This window comes from Lithobates pipiens, unplaced genomic scaffold (genome assembly GCF_037356315.1).
Source record: "Lithobates pipiens isolate NorthernLeopardFrog02 unplaced genomic scaffold, aLitPip1_a1.2 Scaffold_1, whole genome shotgun sequence".
Classification (NCBI taxonomy): Eukaryota; Metazoa; Chordata; class Amphibia; order Anura; family Ranidae; genus Lithobates; species Lithobates pipiens.
In genome coordinates this window covers 303,388-322,374 of record NW_027507685.1, presented here as the reverse complement: position 1 = coordinate 322,374, position 18,987 = coordinate 303,388, and the positions used below count along the sequence as shown (strand labels likewise).

The 18,987-nt window shown below is 43.6% G+C and overlaps 1 protein-coding gene across 2 annotated transcripts in view; it reads right to left on the bottom strand.

The window, feature by feature from the left end:
• PNP (purine nucleoside phosphorylase) overlaps positions 1-18,987 on the bottom strand; it is a 56,552-nt gene that overhangs the window by 13,795 nt on the left and 23,770 nt on the right. The window contains exon 1 of one of the 2 annotated variants that reach the window (XM_077454233.1): positions 8,023-8,186. The exons of the other annotated variant lie outside the window; for it this stretch is intronic. Coding sequence (XP_077310359.1) covers positions 8,023-8,093 — 71 coding nt within the window. The 5' untranslated portion in view covers positions 8,094-8,186. Of the gene's footprint in view, positions 1-8,022; positions 8,187-18,987 lie in introns of those variants that run through there. 2 annotated transcript variants of the gene reach the window in all.

Below are 18,987 nucleotides of genomic sequence, written 5' to 3'. Positions count from 1 at the left end.
CACATGACACCACATGGCTTTTCAATGAACAGATTTGCTCTGGTTTTACCTCTAGATAAAAGATAATCCCAATCAATGTTCTAACCCCAAAGAATTGATGAATTTTCCACCTTCCTCTCTATAGTGACTCTGTGAAACAACCACAATAATACTGTTTGTGCTCCAAGTAATAGTGTTTGGTTGCATTGAAAGGTTTGCACAATTATGGTTCTGTACTGTATAAGGAACAGATCTATCGTTAAGGTCAGTAATGCTAGATGAGGATCTGGTGAGGTTAGAATACCTGTGGTATAAGATATGAGGGAGAACACCTTACTCCAAAAACTGCAGAGAGACCTGCAATGCGTCACTCTAATGTTGTTGGCCAATGCGTGTTACCACTGGCCAACGATATTAGTGTGACTCATTGGGACAACGCCCTTAACATTCTACACAAAGGATATAGACTGTCTACATTTTATCCTGATGCCTCCCCTTGTGTTGGCTGCAATGTGGCTTGACGGGAAATTGAATGCATATATTGTGGGACTGCAGGTCTTGCCACAGTTTTTGGAATAAAGTGTTCTCCCTCATTGTCTATACCACGGGTATGCTAACCTCACCAGCTCCTCATCTAGCATTACTGGCCTTAACAATAGATCAGTTCCCTATACAGTACAGAACCATCATTTCGCATATCTTTATAGCTACAAGATTAACTATAACTAAGGCATGGAACACTACACTACACATGAATCTAACATCACAGGTGATTAGTAGAGTTAATACCCATTACCTATACGAAAAATTCTTAGCAATTAATGAACAGGGCCTTAAATAAATACTTTCATTCTAAATGGGCTCATTGGGATTATCCTGGCAAAGTTTCTGATTTATAACAATTTCAACATGATAGTTACGGTCTGCTGATTGTCTTTAGTAAATTACTGGTGTTAGTTCTATCAGTTTTATTTGTTGGTTTTCTTTTCCTTTTTTCTTTTCTTGAATGACACATTTTGTAGTACTGATCTCCAATCTCTACCGGGACACACTAGCATCTACATGTGTCTTTCTATTGAGGCTTTAAAGTGGTTGTAAACCCTTACAAACCACTTTGACCTACAGGTAAGCCTAGATTAAGGCTTACCTGTAGGTCCAAGAAATATCTCCTAAACCTATACGGTTTAGGAGATATTTGCCCGTAGACAGCGGCGCGCAGGCGCACTGAGCGCGGCATTTCCAAAAACGGAGCTGCCGCGCATGTCGGCTCCCGTGCGCATGCGCGGGAGTGACGTCATCGCAGCTCCGCTGAATGACAGCGGCGGAGCTGCGAGACCCCACCGAAAAGATGGATGCACCGGACTACAGGGGACAGCGGTGACATCGCTGGCTCCTGTGTCAGGTAAGTGACACATAATGGGCTACTATGCGATGCATAGTAGTCCATTATGCTTTGCCTTTGCAGGGAATGAAAGAGGAAGTAAACCCATCAGGGTTTACTTCCTCTTTAAATTCTATGACATTGTGTTTTGCCCTTTTTACTTAATTTTTAATTTAAAAAAAAAATAATTTGAAAGAAGAGTTTGTACAAATAAAAAAAAACAAAAAAAACAAACAAACAAACTGTATGTAAACTACAAAAAGAAAGCAGACGGTCACATATAAAGTGAACTGTAAAGACATAACACCACTTATATCTGTAGATAACACGGCTGTATATTAAATATGTCCACAGATTAGAGAAAGGAATTGTACCATAAAAGGTTTTACTGTTCACTGCCAAACAAATACGTAGAATATGATCATATTTAATGTGCTTGCCAATGTTAGCACAATAATTCAAAAGAATCAAGAATGTTTTGACTGGATGTGACAAGTTCACAGAATGAGGGATTTAAAGCTTAAATAATGGCATGAGAGGCTAGGCAAGCCAGAGGAACACAATCGATTTTGACCAAAGATATGGAAGTTACTTTTGCTCTAAGTGATTGGGCCGCTTTGTTAATTAGGAGCGAACTGCTCCATTCAATGCTGTATCTGTGGCGAACACAGCAGCAGGGGTCTCAAACTGGCGGCCCTCCAGCTGTTGCAAAACTACAAGTCACATCATGCCTTTGCTTTTGGGAGTCATGCTTGTAACTGTCAGCCTTGCAATGCCTCATGGGGCTTGTAGTTTTGCAACAGCTGGAGGGCCGGCAGTTTGAGACCCCTTGCATAGAGAGTAGGAGAGCTGGGGCTACTTGCTTCAGCACCCTCTCTCTGGCCCTACGCCCCACCTTGCTCAGCTGAGAGAGAGAGTGGGAGGAGGAAGGTTGTTAACCCTGCATTTGCTGTGCCTGCCTATATGCAGGTTCTTACCAGACTGCCTTCACTGCATAGACAGAGAGTGGGCTGTCTGCCAGGTTATCGGCATACAGTTTCAATGTTGAAAGGCAAGTCGAATTAGCAGGAATCCGTGTAGTCCCAAAGGCGGCACAAGATTTTATACCCATTCCTGTGAGTGCCTTACTTCTATGGTAAGGTGTTTATAAACACCTTACCATAGAAGTAAGGCACTCACAGGAATTTAAAGAAGCTATATCAAGCTACCTTAATCAAGACGGATGGTGACTCACGGAAACATCAGTGAATACACCATGTTAACAATATATTATTTTACATGGCTGCAAGTGCCTCATCTCTAGATCTATGTGCAAGTGCCTTACCCGGATATACGAGTTGAGTTGAGTTGCATCTTGATACAGCGCGGTCTTACCCTGTAGGGTCCCGACGTGCTTACAAACATACACAGATACTAGGGCCAATTTATAGACAGGATCTGATTAACCTACCAGCATGTCTTTGGAGTGTGGGAGGAAACCGGAGTACCCGGAAGAAACCTACGCAGGCACAGGGAGAACATGCCAACTCCAGGCAGATGGTATTGGGTCTGGATTTGAACACCACTGTTCTGCGTGTATATTTATATATATATACACACACACACACACACACACACACACACATAATAGGTTCTACTAAACATAATTAGATGGTTCATTTTAAATTCATTAGAATTTAAAATAGTTGGTGGGGTCAAACTGATGTTGATTTTCAACTGCTGTAATGAGAAAGTTTGGAAGATGGAAAATTTTTCTCAAATGAACTAATTTTTAATAGTATGCGTTTTTTGTTCAGGAAATTCTATTCATACCAAAACCAAATGAGCGAGAAGCTGAATCTCTCTTCCCGTACTGCACATCACACACACACACACACAATAAAACCAGTGAAGACTGCCTCAGAACTGCTGCAAATCAGGAAAAGCTTGATTTTAAAGTGAACTTGAATGTTGAGTGCACTGCTAGCATCAATTACTGAAATGTTTCCTTGTGTCGCAATTTCCTTTGTAAGTTTCACTTGAGAACCTTGTATTGTAAAGACACCGGCAATGTGCCATGGCTCTTCCATTACTGGTTTAACGTCAGCTGCAGACAATTCATTAGCTTACTCATTTATGTGCAGTCAATATACCCAAATATAGATGTGAATGAGTAATATCTCATAAGAAAAAGGGAAGCATATCCTTTATCTTTTAGATAAGATGAAATATAACAGTAATAACAAAAAAATATTTTTGCAGAGGTGAAAGAACCTTTGAATCTTCAGAATTTCCCTTTCACCCACTGATGAGAAGTAGCACAATTTTAACCAGTATGAACAATTTTCTATCACGAGAACTGGTCCATAAATAAGTAAATAATCAATAGATAACGCAAAATCACCTTTGTTCCACTGGAACAACCTGTACAGACACACAGGGTCATTTATGTGTTTGTTATTGGCGGGTTAAAGGCGGGTTGTGTCACAAAAACACCTTCTTTGGTGACGTTAGGGAAAGCCCTTGTGTTTTTCTACGTGTACAATTCACATTGAAATGAGGTTTACGTTTCCTGCCAGCTGCCTGGCTATTCCTCAGACTTAGCGGGGGGTGTGTCGGACCACTGCAGTATAACCGCTGTTCACTTTATTGGCCGGGAGACATTCTTACAGCGATATAACAGCTAAAGACACTGAAGTGCAATTTCCTGATAGAGTTCAATTAGGCTTTAAAACATATCTATGTCTGAGAACAAAAAATATGGACGCTTACTCACAGCTTACCGGTTCTTAGATATGGTGGCTGCATTAGTTCTCTTTTTGCACATTTTTTTTTTTAACCTTTAACCTTTTTGCGGCCGGAGCCATTTTTTGCACACGTGTTTAAAAATTATTTTAGTCCTAAAGATAATGTAAAACTCTTAAACATACATTTTCTGAAAGTGGATACACTATAGAATAAAATAGTGGTAGTTCCAATTTTTTTATGTCACACAATATTACCGCAAAAGGTCTAGGAATTGCAAAATTTCAGCAAAAAACACAAACACACTAAAGTGAAATTTAGGGCAAACGCAATAAAGTTTCGCCAAATAAATAGATACCCAACATGCCAAACCTTAAATTTGCGTGAAAGTGCCACAAATATTACCCTATATTTTATATAGGTGAGGCTTCCAAACTCCCCTACAGGTCATCAGTTTAGTGTTATGCATGAGGTCTGGTGCTAGAATTATTGCTCTCACTCCGGCATGTGCAGTGATATGCAACACGTGTATCACAATCAACGTTTTCATGCGTAATTGCAGCCATTGCATGCATTTAAGTTCATATGGGCTTATATGTGGAGGTAGGGGGCCTCAATTTTTTTGGAGGGGGGTGGGGTTATGTGCAACTTAATATTTTTGCAATAGGGGACCAAAAGTTCCCCAAGTGATGTTTTTTAGGTGATATGGTCTAAAAAACCCTGCATGTCTCCCCTGAATGTTTTACAATGCAGATCACATGGCAAAACATTTCTTCCTGGCTATGCTAGCCAGGGACACCGAGAGGCTGACCCGGAAGTGACAGACGTCGCTTTCCGGGTCACAGCAAGAAGGAGAGGAGAGCGTATGTGAATGCGTTTTGTTTTAAATCATCAAAAGGGAGGAAATAAGAAACGTATTGTTAGAGTTTCGATACACTTTAATTAACTCGCAAAAAAAACTCAAGCAAAATTAGCCTCATGTCTCTACACGTAGCAGTGCAATTACCTAGTGGCAGCATTTTCTACATACTAACTGCAGAGTCAATCTCATTTACCTGTTGCTGCCTGTGTAAAACATATGTGTGGCAACAAAAGGGTAGGCTTTAACGCCCACACAACAAACATATGAGTCACTGGGCAATTGATGTGTCTGTGCTGAGAGCGTACTCACTGCACACTCCCAGCACAGAGACAGCTCTTGGTCTAGACTAGTGACCGTCACCCGATCATGTGACCATTATGACAGTTAATCACAATGGTCACATGATTACCAATTCCCTCCCCCCCCCCCCCAATACTTTTTAAAGGGGTGGGCAGAAAGGAGTTAAATTGCTGACTGCATGCTTTGTACGCATCAGTGCAGTCAGGGACATGCAGACCACCATGAATAGGTCAGGATGCATTTGTTTGACCCTGACTTCTTCTTGATAAGTATGGGGGTCATCTGAAAAGTCAAAGCATTTGGAACAAAGTCGCAATTGGGCGTCAGACTGTATAATAAACCTTAAAGTGGTTATACTTCCTCACATATACCCAATGAAGTGACTGTCCTCAGGTGATGCACAGAGATTAAAGGGGTTGTAAAGGTAAATGTTTTTTCACCTTAATGCATTCTATGCATTAACGTGAAAAAACATCTGACAGTGTCTGCGCCCCCAGCCCCCCCCCGTTTTAATTACCTCACCCCTCGAAAGTCCTGTGCTCGTCCCCCGACTTCCTTTCCACCGTTCAACCTGGCCACTGATTGGCTGGAGTGGATGGATGGAAAGCAGTGCAGCCATTGGCTCACGCTGCTGTCAATCACATCCACTGACGCGGAGCGCCGGGGGGCGGGGCCGTGTGATACAGCGAGCGGCTATAGCCGCCGGCTGTATCACGGGAACGCGCTCGCAGATGCTTCTCACCATGCGAGGGAGCTCGCATGAACGTGAGAAGCATCTGCGGGAGGAAGCCGAGACAGCCGCCGAGGGACCCCAGAAGAGCAGGTTCGGGGCCACTCTGTGCCAAACGAGCTGCACAGTCGAGGTAAGTATAACATGTTTGTTATTTTAAATTAAAAAAAAAAAAATCACTTTACAATCCCTTTAAACAAATTCTCCAACATAAATTGTACTTGTTTATCTGCAGTCTTCTCTACATCTGTTCAAAGTTATAAAGCTTGTCTGAGCTGTCAAAAAAAAAAAAAGGGGGGGGGGCTGAGAGCTGAAGTTACACTCTGTAGAGCTCAGTGATGAGAGCTCTGAGAGCTGATTGGAGGGGAGTGAAGGGGAGGGACCACCCCCATCCCCCTGCAGACAGGAACAAAGCTGAGGCTGTCAATCAGCTGGAGGTTCCTCCTGTCACCTTTTTTTCTCTTGGTTTCAGGATGACATGTCAGAAGTGATTCATGCTGATAGCAGAGGAACAAAGCAGCAGACAGAAATGACACAATTACACACTATTTAGGGATATGTTTTGTTCATATTTCATATCTAGGTGTGTCCCTGTTCTCCATTCAGGGATGAATCAGGGACAAAATTTTGTCTGAATTCAGACCTAAAAATGGAGCCAAAAAACGCACAGCGTTCCTGTACAAACCGCACCGCAGCCGCAATGGAGATATGTGAACAGACTCCATTGAGAGAGTCACACTCTCCTGTCATGCAAATTGGATGCCGGGAAATCCACATCCAATTTGCACCCAGCCTGTGAAGCCAGTGTGAGGTTTACAACCACTTTAGGCTGGTTTCACACCAATGCAAATTGAATGAGAGTTTCCCGGCCTCCAATTCAGATGACAGGAGAGTGTGACCGGCTCTCAATGGAGCTGGCTCACATCTTCGGGGTGGCCGCAGAGCGCACAGCAGGAGAGTCCTGTGCGTTTTTGGCTCTGCCCCGCGGCCGCACATATTGTGAACCTAGCCTAAAGCAAATAACAGGATAAAAATAAACAGTCCATTTATGGATCAAGTTATCCACTTTCATTCCAGAGCTCTCCCCTGTAGTACCTCTTTTACATCACCAGATGTCCTCAGTCGAAGATCCAGCATCATTGATCCTGCTTCTACTGGGCCCAGGTCATCCTGAACCCGCCCCAGCCTGTGAATGGACAGTGAAAGGAGAAGCAGCTCCATGATGAGCGCGCTGTCACTGTGTGTACAAGGCTAAGCTAACACACCTGTCATTTTTCCCAGTTGGGCTATACACAGTAGCAGCAGTTTTCTTGGGAGAACTGTTTTTATCAATACTTCCCAAAAAAATTACAATCAGTTTCAATCAACCTCAAACCACTCTTACCCAAGACTTATGGCCCATACACACGATCCGAAAATTGGACGGAAAATACAGATTTTGATGCGAGCTTACGATAATCGGATCATTAGTACAGAGCTTTTTTGAGAGCCGATCACGACAATTCAGCTGATATTACTCGATCACAAAAATTTCCTCGTACGATACCAGATCGTATGATTTTCATTTAGTCAGTACAGCTGACGTCCGAAAATACAATACAAATACATTATAACACATGACATCACTTCACATCATTTTTTTTTCTGTCGTTCGAAAATTTTGGGACTTTAGTAACCTATTCAATTTCTACTTGTGACTATTAAACAGAAAAATTTGGACGATCTGTCGTACGATTTTCAGATCGTGTGTATGGGCCATAAGGTGAATCTTATGTGAATAATGTGTGCCTCTTGGGTATAAACATGGACAGACCGCGCATACCTCTGTGTATACAGGATACTATCAGTGATATAAGAAGGATACTATCAGTGATATGATATAAGAAGGATATTATAGGTGATATAAGAAGGATATTATCAATGATACAAGAAGGACATTATAGATGATATAAGAAGGATATTATCAGTGATATAAGAAGGATATTATCAATGATATGATATAAGGAGGATATTATCGGTGATATAAGTGATGGCTGGCTCACTCACCCAGTACGGGACTCATAGTCTTCTATCCTTCTGGATTCGTGATTTACCGTCCCGGGTGCTGGAGGAGACATCTGTACACGTGATTTAGCCAATAACTATACCGGGACCCTATAGCCGCCTGTGTATATATAGTACATGCGCTGTCACCAGTATACGTTTGCTCAGCTGCTCCGCCCGTCATGGAAGCACGCGCTACAGTTTTCATTTTTGATTGGCCGCCCCTCACACTCCCCCATTCTGATTGGTAGCTGCTCTTTTCAACGCTACCCTGGACATTCCAGACAGCAACGTCACAGATGGGGGGGGCAGGATGTGGGAGGGGTGGGGAGTCAGTCGGCTGATTCTAGAAATCACAGTTGGCGGGACGTGACACATCGTGCTTGCCGCCTTGTGACAACACAGAATGTGTCATAAGAATAAGCAGTGTGTAGGTACCCGGAAACCGTGACACTGCCCCGTTCTTCCCGCTATATTACATTGAATGACATCCAATAGCATGGAAAACGGGTCCATGCAGTACGTGGCCTCTGATTTCCAGGGACATTACGAGGCTTTTCTGTCTTCATTGTGAGCTTCCAGGGAGGGCGGCAGGGCTCAGCCATATACTGAAACCACTGTCAACTTTTATATTCCTTCCTATGAGAGGGGATTTACTAAAACTGCACAGTAACCAATCAGCTTCTAGCTTTACCTTGTCCACGACCGCCGCACACCGATGTACATCCATTTTTTTGAAGAGGGATATCTTGATAACGGCAGCAGCTTTTGCCGCAACCAAGATATCCATCTCTTCAGACGTCAGTCGTGTGTACGATAATGTTGGTCTCTGCGGTGGGTTTGCTGCAAAATCACCGTTAGCGGCGGGAGCGATGCCACCCGCTCTCCTGTGCCCTCCGGAGCCGTCGGTAGCGGAGGAGGCGATCGGGACCTGTCATGTCCTGGGTATGGAGACGAGTAAAGCTAAGATGGCCCCCACTCGTCTCCATACCATAGCAGGGCAGAAGCAACGTCAAAACGTCACTTCCGCTCATAGCTCTTAAAGGCACTTTTTTTTTTTGACACCAGATCTCATATTTAAAGCAGAGTTCCACCCTAAAGTGGAACTTCCGCTCATCGGAACCCTCCCCCCCTCTGGTGTCACAGTTGGCACCATTCAGGGGGGAGGGGGCTGCAGATACCTAAGACAGATATTTGCACCCACTTCCGGGCATAGACTCCCACGGGAGTCTATGCTGTTTCCTGTCCCGCCACACTGTCTGCTGGGACATACACGGGTCCAAGAGACAACGCGGAGCATTCTCATTGTGCTGCGCGACTCGCGCATGTGCAGTAGGGAACCGGGAAGTGAAGCCGCAACGCTTCACTTCCTGATTCCCTCGTCGAGAATGGCGGCGGCAGCAGCCGAGACCCGAGCGATCGATCGGCCTCGGCTGCTGACATCGCTGTACTCCAGGAAAGGTAAGTGTCCATTTATTAAAAGTCGGTAGAGCGAGAGCAATAATTCTAGTCCTAGACCTCTGTAACGCAAAACATGCAACCTGTAGAATTTTTAAAATGTTGCTTATGGAGATTTTTGAGGGTAAAAGTTTGACCCCATTCCATTAACGGGTGCAATTTTGAAGCGTGAAATGTTGGGTATCACTTTACTCGGTGTAACATTATCTTTCACAATATAAAAAAAAATTGGGCTAATTTTACTGTTGTCTTATTTTTTTATTAAAAAAAGTGATATTTTTCCCAAAAAAAAGTGCGCTTGTAAGACCTCTGTCCAAATACGGTGTGAAAAAAAGTATTGCAATGACCGCCATTTTATCCTCTAGGGTGTTAGAAAAAAAAACAATATATAATGTTTGGGGGTTCTAAGTAATTTTCTAGCAAAAAAAAAATTTTTTAAACTTGTAAACACAGAATCTGAAAAAGAAGCTCGGTCCTTAAGTGGTTAAAAATGAAAGCTAGAAGCTGATTGGTTGCCCTGCACAGCTGCTTCAGTTTTGATAAAGTCTTACTTTCTTAAAGAGGAAGTAAACCTGGTTTGTTTGTACCTAGAGGTAAGCCTCTAATGCTTACCTACAGGTACTGTAAACATAGCTCTCAACTGTCCCTGATTTGGAGCAACGTCCCTCTGTCCCTCATTCCTCCTCATTTGTCCCTCATTTTAGTCTGATCTATATAGATGTGTATATAAAATGCACTTTTTATCTATCAAAAAGTGTTCCTCGGCCCTAAACCTTTCACCTGAATTCTAAATTGCTGCATTTGTAATTTCCAAAAGCCAATATAAATAGAATAGTAGTAGTTAAAAAAAGGACTTGTGGGTTTAACCAATCTTGTTTTTTGTACAATTCTCCTTTAAGGGGGTGTGTCCTATTCCTTCATACTTTTGCTGTGTCCCTCATTCCCACCTCAAAAAGTTGGGAGGTGTGCTGTAAATATCTACTAAACTTGTGCCCTTTAGGAGATATTTACTGTATATGCTGCCAAAGTCATCATGCGCTCTGAAGTTAAAGCTGGCAGTGCCATTTCTTCAGAGCACCGTGCTCCCGCGTGGGAGTGACGTCATTGTGGCTCCGGCCAATCGCAGCACCGGAGCCCCTGAACCCGGAAGAAACACTGGGGAAGATGTCAGCCATTTCTGTAGCAACATGAGGTGAAATTGAAGGCTTGATTGGCTGAATTTCAAAATCAATGGTGGCGCCATCGGATCACAAAATGCACACATTTTCTGAATTTCCAAAGAAAATTCTTTCGAAATTCGGCCGCGTATGGCTAGCCTTACAGTTTTTTTTTTTTGGGGGGGGGGGGGGGTGTAGGGTTTACAACCTCATTAAAAACAAAATATGGTGAGTGACATTGCGTAATTTCTAAAAATACTAACTGCCTGGCTGTTATGTTAATCCTCCAATAAGTGTCATGGCGAGTTACCTGGCAATCCAGGCTTTTTTTCTGTGTGGCTGTAGTGGTGGTGTTCCTTCACATTTATCAAGATCACACCAGCCTGAACTGATGTCTGCAACTGATGTTAAAAGCATCCAAGTCGGCCTGGGCTTTGCCCATCCAGCACAATGCAACAGGTTCTCTTTAATGTAGACCTACACAGATAGATGCATACGTATCTGTCTTTAAATCATCTACGCCAGGAATCTTCAAACTGCGGCTCTCCAGCTGTTGCGAAACTACACATCCCATGAGGCATTGTAAAACTCTGACATTCACAGACATGACTAGGCATGATGGGAATTGTAGTTCCTAAACAACTGGAGGGCCGTAGTTTGAAGACCCCTGACCTACGCCAAGGGTCTCCAAACTTTTCAGCACGAGTGCCACATTGAAAATATTTTAATTTGTGGGACAAAAAAATTCTGATAGGCGAATTAATCAAATTTACATGAATACATTTTACTTGTAGTTTTTTCTATAATGAACTGTGAGCTATGATTTAGGCTGGCTTCACACTGGTGCGATGCCAGACATTGCATGTGATTCGCACCACATGCCTAGGCCCATCGCATGCAATGTCTGTGCAGTGCAAATGAAGCCATACAGTCTGTATGGCTGAAATCACATCGCATTCACACCAAAAATGGTGCAGGAGCCTTTTTTTGTTCACACTGGAATTGGATCGCATGGATGTGCAGGCCCATGCTATCCGATTCCATAGATCGCACTACATTCTGCAAACTGATTTGGCAGTGTTATTAACTTTATATTGATACCCACAGCGGTTCGCAAAGAGATCGATGTTTACTGCCTGCGATTCAGATGCTATGTGAATGTGAATGTCATTGTGGTTCCTGCATCGCACCGGTGTGAACCCAGCTTTAGGCTCGGTTCTTATAGTTCCAGCACTGGTTTCAGTGCGGATTATAAAAGGTGTCCAGTGAGGTTTAGTTCAGCAGTGTGCATTTTCACTTGAAATCGCACCTGAACCAGACTGAAAAATGCACAGAACTCTTTTTAAGGCCTGGTTCACACCTATGCATTTTTTTGTGTGTTTTCAGCCTTGCAGAAACACATTACAGTCCATTTATCATGGTTTCCTATGGGTCACGTTCACATCTTTGCATTTCATAGAAAGGGCCAGGGATTTTTATCTGCTTTTTGGCTCCATAGACTTCAATGGATCAAAAATATGTATTGAAAAACGCAAAAAGCACCTGGAATATGCAAACTGCAACCTGCATAGGTGTGAATCGGGCCTAAAAGCAGATCACGGCCGACCCGCAGATATGTGAACCGGCTCCCTAGAAAAGGCTGCTGGTTCACATGTCATGCGATTTGGATGCAGTTTAAAAAACAACCAAGCAACAGAAAAAAAAATAAAGCAAAGAAATTACAAATAAACATCAGAGTCCCGCCTCGCATCAGGGTCCCCATCTAAATTCCTCCTTACATGCGGATCACTATTAGAGTCCCTCCCTTACATCAGAGCCCACTGTTACATTAGGATCCTCATCAGATTTCCCATCTGTGTCCCCCCTTACATTGGGATCCCCATGTGACCCCCCTCACCCCTTCACATCAGAGTCCTTGCTTTAATCAGTGTCTCCATCTGAGTCCCCACTTACATCCAGGTCCCCTTTAGAGTCCCCCTTACATCAGAGTCCTTATTAGAGTCCCCCCTTACAACAGGGTCCCTATCAGAGTCCCCCTTACATCAGAGTCACCCTTACATCAGATGGACAGATAAAATCTTGCAGCATGCCCGATTTGGCCCACCGGTTGGATTTTGGGGACCCCTGACTATGCTTCCAGGATTGAAAGGAAAGTCCAGTGCAAAGTTTTCCTAGCATACCCAGGGCTATGGACCCTGCATATGACAGCAGGGCTTAGCCCAGCAAGGTTACATAATTTGACTCATATACTCCGCCTTACTTGTAGTTTTGTAATTATTTGGTAAATCCTGTGTCCAGTTGCTGAATGGAGTAGTGGGGGAGTCAAGGAATGGTGAGAATTCTACTTGAAGGAATGGGGGGGTAGCAAAACTGTGGCTTTAGCCTTAATGATAATTTCATGCTTGGTCTGTAGGACATGTACAGTTTGGGAGAAAGACAGAGGACTGGGTAATAGCTCCCTAGAGTGGGGTTGCAGGTAAATATGAGCTCTGATCAAACCAAACATCCATTGCATGGATAGTTACTCTCTGTAGTAGAGGTTGGTGTCTATTTTCAATAGACTAACACTGATCGTAATTCATGATGCATGCTCTGTGTTTGTCCAGTACCCTCCATGTTTAGTGGCACCTATATCTTCCAAAAAGAAGAAAAGTAAAGTGATGACAGGGTTCCATTAAATCATATAGTACAATATAATGGTAAGGCCCCTCTTTAAAAGGAACTCTAGGCAAAATCATAGTCCTAGGAGCTCAGTTGAATGCCATGTCTAGAATTACAACTGCAAAACTGCAAATATCCTCAATGTGCACAGTTCAACTTTTCCCTCCCCCTAAAATCATGATAATGGTACTAGCTCACATATGCTAAGCATATATTCACATAATGCCAGGAGCTCTGGGAGTCTCAGATGCAATAAATTCTGCTTTAAATTACCCCCCTGCCTTCCCATAGCTTTCATCATGAGCTCCTTTGGTGAGATCTCTCTGTTGAAATACCCAAATCTTATTTCCTGTCCTTGGGAACTCACTGCTCTTCTTGCAACAGTAATGTATGTAGCACTGACCCCCGAAGGAGCTGCTGTTTTTTTTTGAGCTTACCCCAGGTAAGGTAGAGGTAGATGGCCCAAAGAATTGCAGAAACCGACACTGGATCCACCTTTGTGATATTTATTTGAGAAAAAGTAGACAAAACAGTCTCTCCATTAACCACTTGCTTACTGGGCACTTAAACACCCTTCCTGCCCAGACCAATTTTCAGCTTTCGGTGCTCTCACAATTTGAATGACAATTACTCAGTCATGCAACACTGTACCCAAATGAATTTTTTGTCCTTTTTTTCCCACAAATAGAGCTTTCTTTTGGTGGTATTTGATCACCTCTGGGGTTTTTATTTTTTGCGCTATAAATGAAAAAAGACCAAAAGTTTGAAAAAAAACGCATATTTCTTTGTTTCTGTGACAGAATTATGCAAATTATAAATTTTTCTTCATAAATTTTGGCCACAATTTATAATGCTACATGTCTTTGGTAAAAATAACCCAAATTAGTGGATATTATTTGCTCTTTGTGAAAGTTAGAGAGTCTACAAGCTGTGGTGCGAATCGCACAAAATTGATCACATCTGATGTACTGGTGGCCTATCTTGCTTCTTGTGACCCGAACAAGTCAGGAAAGTACAAATACCCCCCAAATGACCCCTTTTTGGAAAGTAGACATTCCAAGGTATTTAGTAAGAGGCATAGTGAGCTCTTTGATGTTGTCATTTTTTTCCCACAATTCTTTGCAAAATTAAGATTTTTCATATATTTTTTTTTCTCCACAAAATTGTCATTGTAATAGGTTATTTCTCTCACGTGGCATGTGTATACCACAAATGACACCCCCCAAAAAATTCTGCTACTCCTCCTGAGTATTACAATACCACATGTGTGGGACTTTTTCACAGCCTGGCCACATAGAGAGGCCCAACATGCAGGTAGCACCATCATGTGTTCTAGGAACATAAATTACACATCTAACTTGTTGACTACTTATTACACTTTTGAAGCACCAGGACAATGACACGTGACACTGATGACAGATGGCACTGATACGTGGCAATGATGACATTTATACGTGGCACTGGTGACAGATGGCACTAATATGTGGCACTGATGACACGTGGCACTTATACGTGGCACTGATGACACGTGGCACTAATACGTGGCACTGAAGACACGTGGCACTGATGACAGATGGCACTAATATGTGGCACTAATACGTGCCACCAATGACAGATGGCACTAATACATTGCACCGATGACGCGTGACACTGATGACAGATGGCATTGATAAGTGGCATTGATGACACGTGACACTGACAACAGATGGCACGTGACACTGACAGGTGGCACCGATGACAAATGGCACTGATACGTGGCACTGATGACAGATGGCACTAATACGTGGCACTGATGACAGATGGCACTATGTGGCACTGATGACGCGTGGCACTGATGACAGATGGCACTTATACGTGGCACTGATGACACTGGGGGCAGGTGGCACTGGGGGCAGGTAGCACTGGGGGCAGGTAGCACTGGGGTGGATGGCACTGGGGGCAGGTAGTACTGGGGTGGATAGCACTGGGGGCAGGTAGCACTGGGCCGGATGGCACTGCTGGGGGAGGATGGCACTGCTGGGGGAGGATGGCACTTTTTTTTTTTTTTAACTCGAGGCAGAACGGCTGCCGCTGCAGACGTTCATCTCTCCCCTCTCACACTGTCTGTGTGAGGAGGGAGAGCGGCGCTGAGAGATGATCTCATATGTTTACATATGAGATCATCTCCCATTGGACACGCCGATCACGCTGTAAAGGCCGCTGTGATTGGCCGTTTACAGCGATCTGTGTTTGCCTGTCCCCGGGGGACACGGCGAACACAGAACTTCCGCGATGCGCGCCCGTGGCGGCGCGCATTGCGGAAGTAAACATTAGGACGTCCAGGGACGGCCACCCGGACGAACGCGCCTGCTCTACAGCCGTCATTCGGCTATAGGGCGGGCGCGGGGTGGTTAAGGGTTAAGTAGGAAGTTCAGGTACTTTTGGAACTGCAAAAGATAGGAAGTCTCAACTGGATTCTCACAGCTACTGGATAGACCTCCTCTCACTAGGCCTAGCAGCCGATAGAGTGTTTAAAGAGGAAGTAAACCCTGATGAGTTTACTTCCTCTTTCATTCCCTGCAAAGGTAAAGCATAATGGACTACTATGCATCGCATAATAGTCCATTATGTGTCACTTACCTGGCACAGGAGCCAGCGATATAACCGCTGTCCCCTGTAGTCCGGCGCATCCATCTTCTCGGTGGGTCTCGCTGCTCCACCGCTGTCATTCGGCGAAGCCACGATGACGTCGCTCCCTCGCATGCGCACGGGAGCCGCCACGCGCGGCATCTTCGTCATTGACGGTCCTGCGCTCAGTGAGCCTGCGCGCCGCTGTCTACGGCGCATGCGCCATAGACAGCGGTGCCTGTCTTTCGGCAAACATCTCCTAAACCGTATAGGTTTAGGAGATATTTCTTGGACCCACAGGTAAGCCTTAATCTAGGCTTACCTGTAGGTCAAAGTGTGTTGTAAGGGTTTACAATCACTTTAAGTAGAACAAAGTCTCTGCCATAGACTTGAACGTAGAACACTTGAACAACGTCTCTGCCACAGACTTGAATGTAGAACACTTGAACAAAGTCTCTGCCACAGACTTGAATGTAACTGAGGAACGCAGATAAATTTAGAGAGCTATCATACGGTACCAGTATATCGCAGCCGGTCTGTCGATACCGTATGAGTGTAGATTCACTTAGTGTCCTTCAACTGAGCCTCCAGGCTCCTTCTGAGAAGCCAGCCTTATGCTTGGCCTCCTGAAGAGTCCTCCTCTGGTTGCTTCTCCAGTTTCTGGGCCTCTCCACAGATGAGACAGCACCGGACCACCTTTGAATCCTCCTCTCAGTTACTTTGCCTCGGGCTAGCCAGCCCCGAGACTCGGAATTGGGTGGATCCACACCCCAGGCCATGAGGGCCATGGGGGCTGGTCAGGAGGACCAGGACCAAACAAACAGAAAGATCTTCTGGACCGTTACCCTGAAGCACGTGATGTCAAAACCTTAAATACCCCTTCCCAGAATACACAGCAGGGTGACACACCTACTGGGTTGGTTCCGAGAAAGAATGACACTCAATACGCCTAACCAGACTGCTTTCTCACACTTGCCAGTGGTGACAGCGACATCCGTGGCCAAGGAGATCCCAGCGCAATCCAGCTAGACTGTCACTGAAATCACAATTTGGCATAATTAACCCTAAAACCCAACTGTGATTTTAGGAACTTTAAATTGGAAAAACACATAGCGCATGCTCATCAGGAGCCGGCGCTACATGTAATATACATAAAACAACTAAAAGTGTTAGTTTAACACCTTAATACAGATATCAACCCAAGAAACAAGAGAAGACAGTAGGTATTGTATGCTTCTAACATTTATTTAACCTAGGAATATCAGTTTTGACTGGACTGTTCATTTATTCTCTTGAAGCACAATTCAGGGCACCATCCATTTCATAATCAGACCTTTACTATTCATAAAAGTTTGTTTCATACAATTTTCTCTCTGAATGAATATAAAAATATATATAAAAAAAAAAAAAGATTGGAAATAATTGCATTTGTTCTGGAATTCTTTGAATGCATCCCCCCTCTGATGCCAAGCATATGACCAATAGTGAGACATGGGTCATGTGGTCTCTTTCATGGGAATTTGACAGACTGATCATCTGGCAGGGCTAACAGGTCAACACTTTACCTCCTCTTCAGATGTTCAGATGAGAACATGTGACCATTGCTTCAGCAAAGATATAGCTGGAGTATGTCCTTCTCTTTATAGTACACCTACATGGATGCATGTTTGGGAGAGTTTGCAAAAGTGCCCATACATTTGTTGGAACATTAGTTAGCAGTGTATACTTGCTACTACCATTTACAACTAATGCAAAGGGATGGGTGTAGGAGCTGCTCACAATAATTCCTAGGCAATCACGGTAATCTGTCCATGATCAATAGATTAAAGTGGTTGTACACCCCGCTTTCTTATTTTTACCTACAGGTAAGTCTATAATAAGAATTACTTGTAGGTAAAATTAATATCTCCTAACCTTGACGGTTTAGGAGATATTCACCTTGGATGTAGCCGCTGTTATCAGCGGCCCATGCGCTCTGAAGGTCCAGCTTATTGTGCCGGTGTTCTGTCAAAATAGCCAATTCATCGAGATCTCCAATCATGGCACTTTACTGTAAACAATCAGTAATTGGAGATTTCAATGACTTGCTGTTTTGACACAACACCAGCAACCGTATACACTTCCGTACACGGTATTATGAGCAGATATTGTTAGTCCGATACTAACCAACAAAATGCCCTTCAAGGCGGCAACAACTTTTTCCACATTAGCTGCTGTTGGGTCAAAACAGAAACTCATCGAAATCCCCAATTACTGATGGTTTATAGTAACCAGAACTGACGCGATTGGCGATCTCCATGAACTGGCTATTTTGACGGAACACCAGAACTTCAAAGCTCCTTGCTGGGATGCAGGAGTGATGTCATCGCCGCTTCGGGCACTCACATTGCCCGTGAACCCAGAAGAAACACAGAGGAACATGTCAGCACGCTCAGCGGTGACTGCGCCCCACCACAGGGGCTTCATTCTAAGGTTAGTATTTCATAATGTGCTAGTATAAGATGCATACTAGCACATTGTGTTATTGTCTTGCAGAGTTTTTTTTTGTTTTGGTTTGTGTTTTTTGAGCTGTTTACTACCGCTTTAAAAAATCTGTCAAAAATAAAGACATGTCTCCTACCCTTTCCTGCCAAGTAGAAGAGGGGGAAGACTTAAGTGGCTGAGGGAAACTTAATAAAATCAGCTGAACTTTAAAAAAAGATATCAAGAGATCTGCATAATTAATGCCATTATGATACAATAAGTACATCATTTAAAGTCACACCAAAATTACTTTCAAGTGCTAAAATTATAATTCAAAATATGCACTCACACAACATACCCTTTATGTATCTCTTAAATAAAGTGCCTGAACAACTTTCATACAAAAGGGTCCTTATTCTACAAGGGAAGGTCAAAATAACAGAAATACTAAATGAAAACAAAATTAGAAGCCTTTTCCTTCTTGAATAACAATGCAAGATCTTGCTACATACAGCTCAGGATTTGTAGGGTAAAGGCAAAGGGTGGCATTGGGGGTTGATTACTAAAGCATAGTGCACTTGAAATTGCACTGAAAGTGCACTTGGAAGTGCAGCCGCTGTAG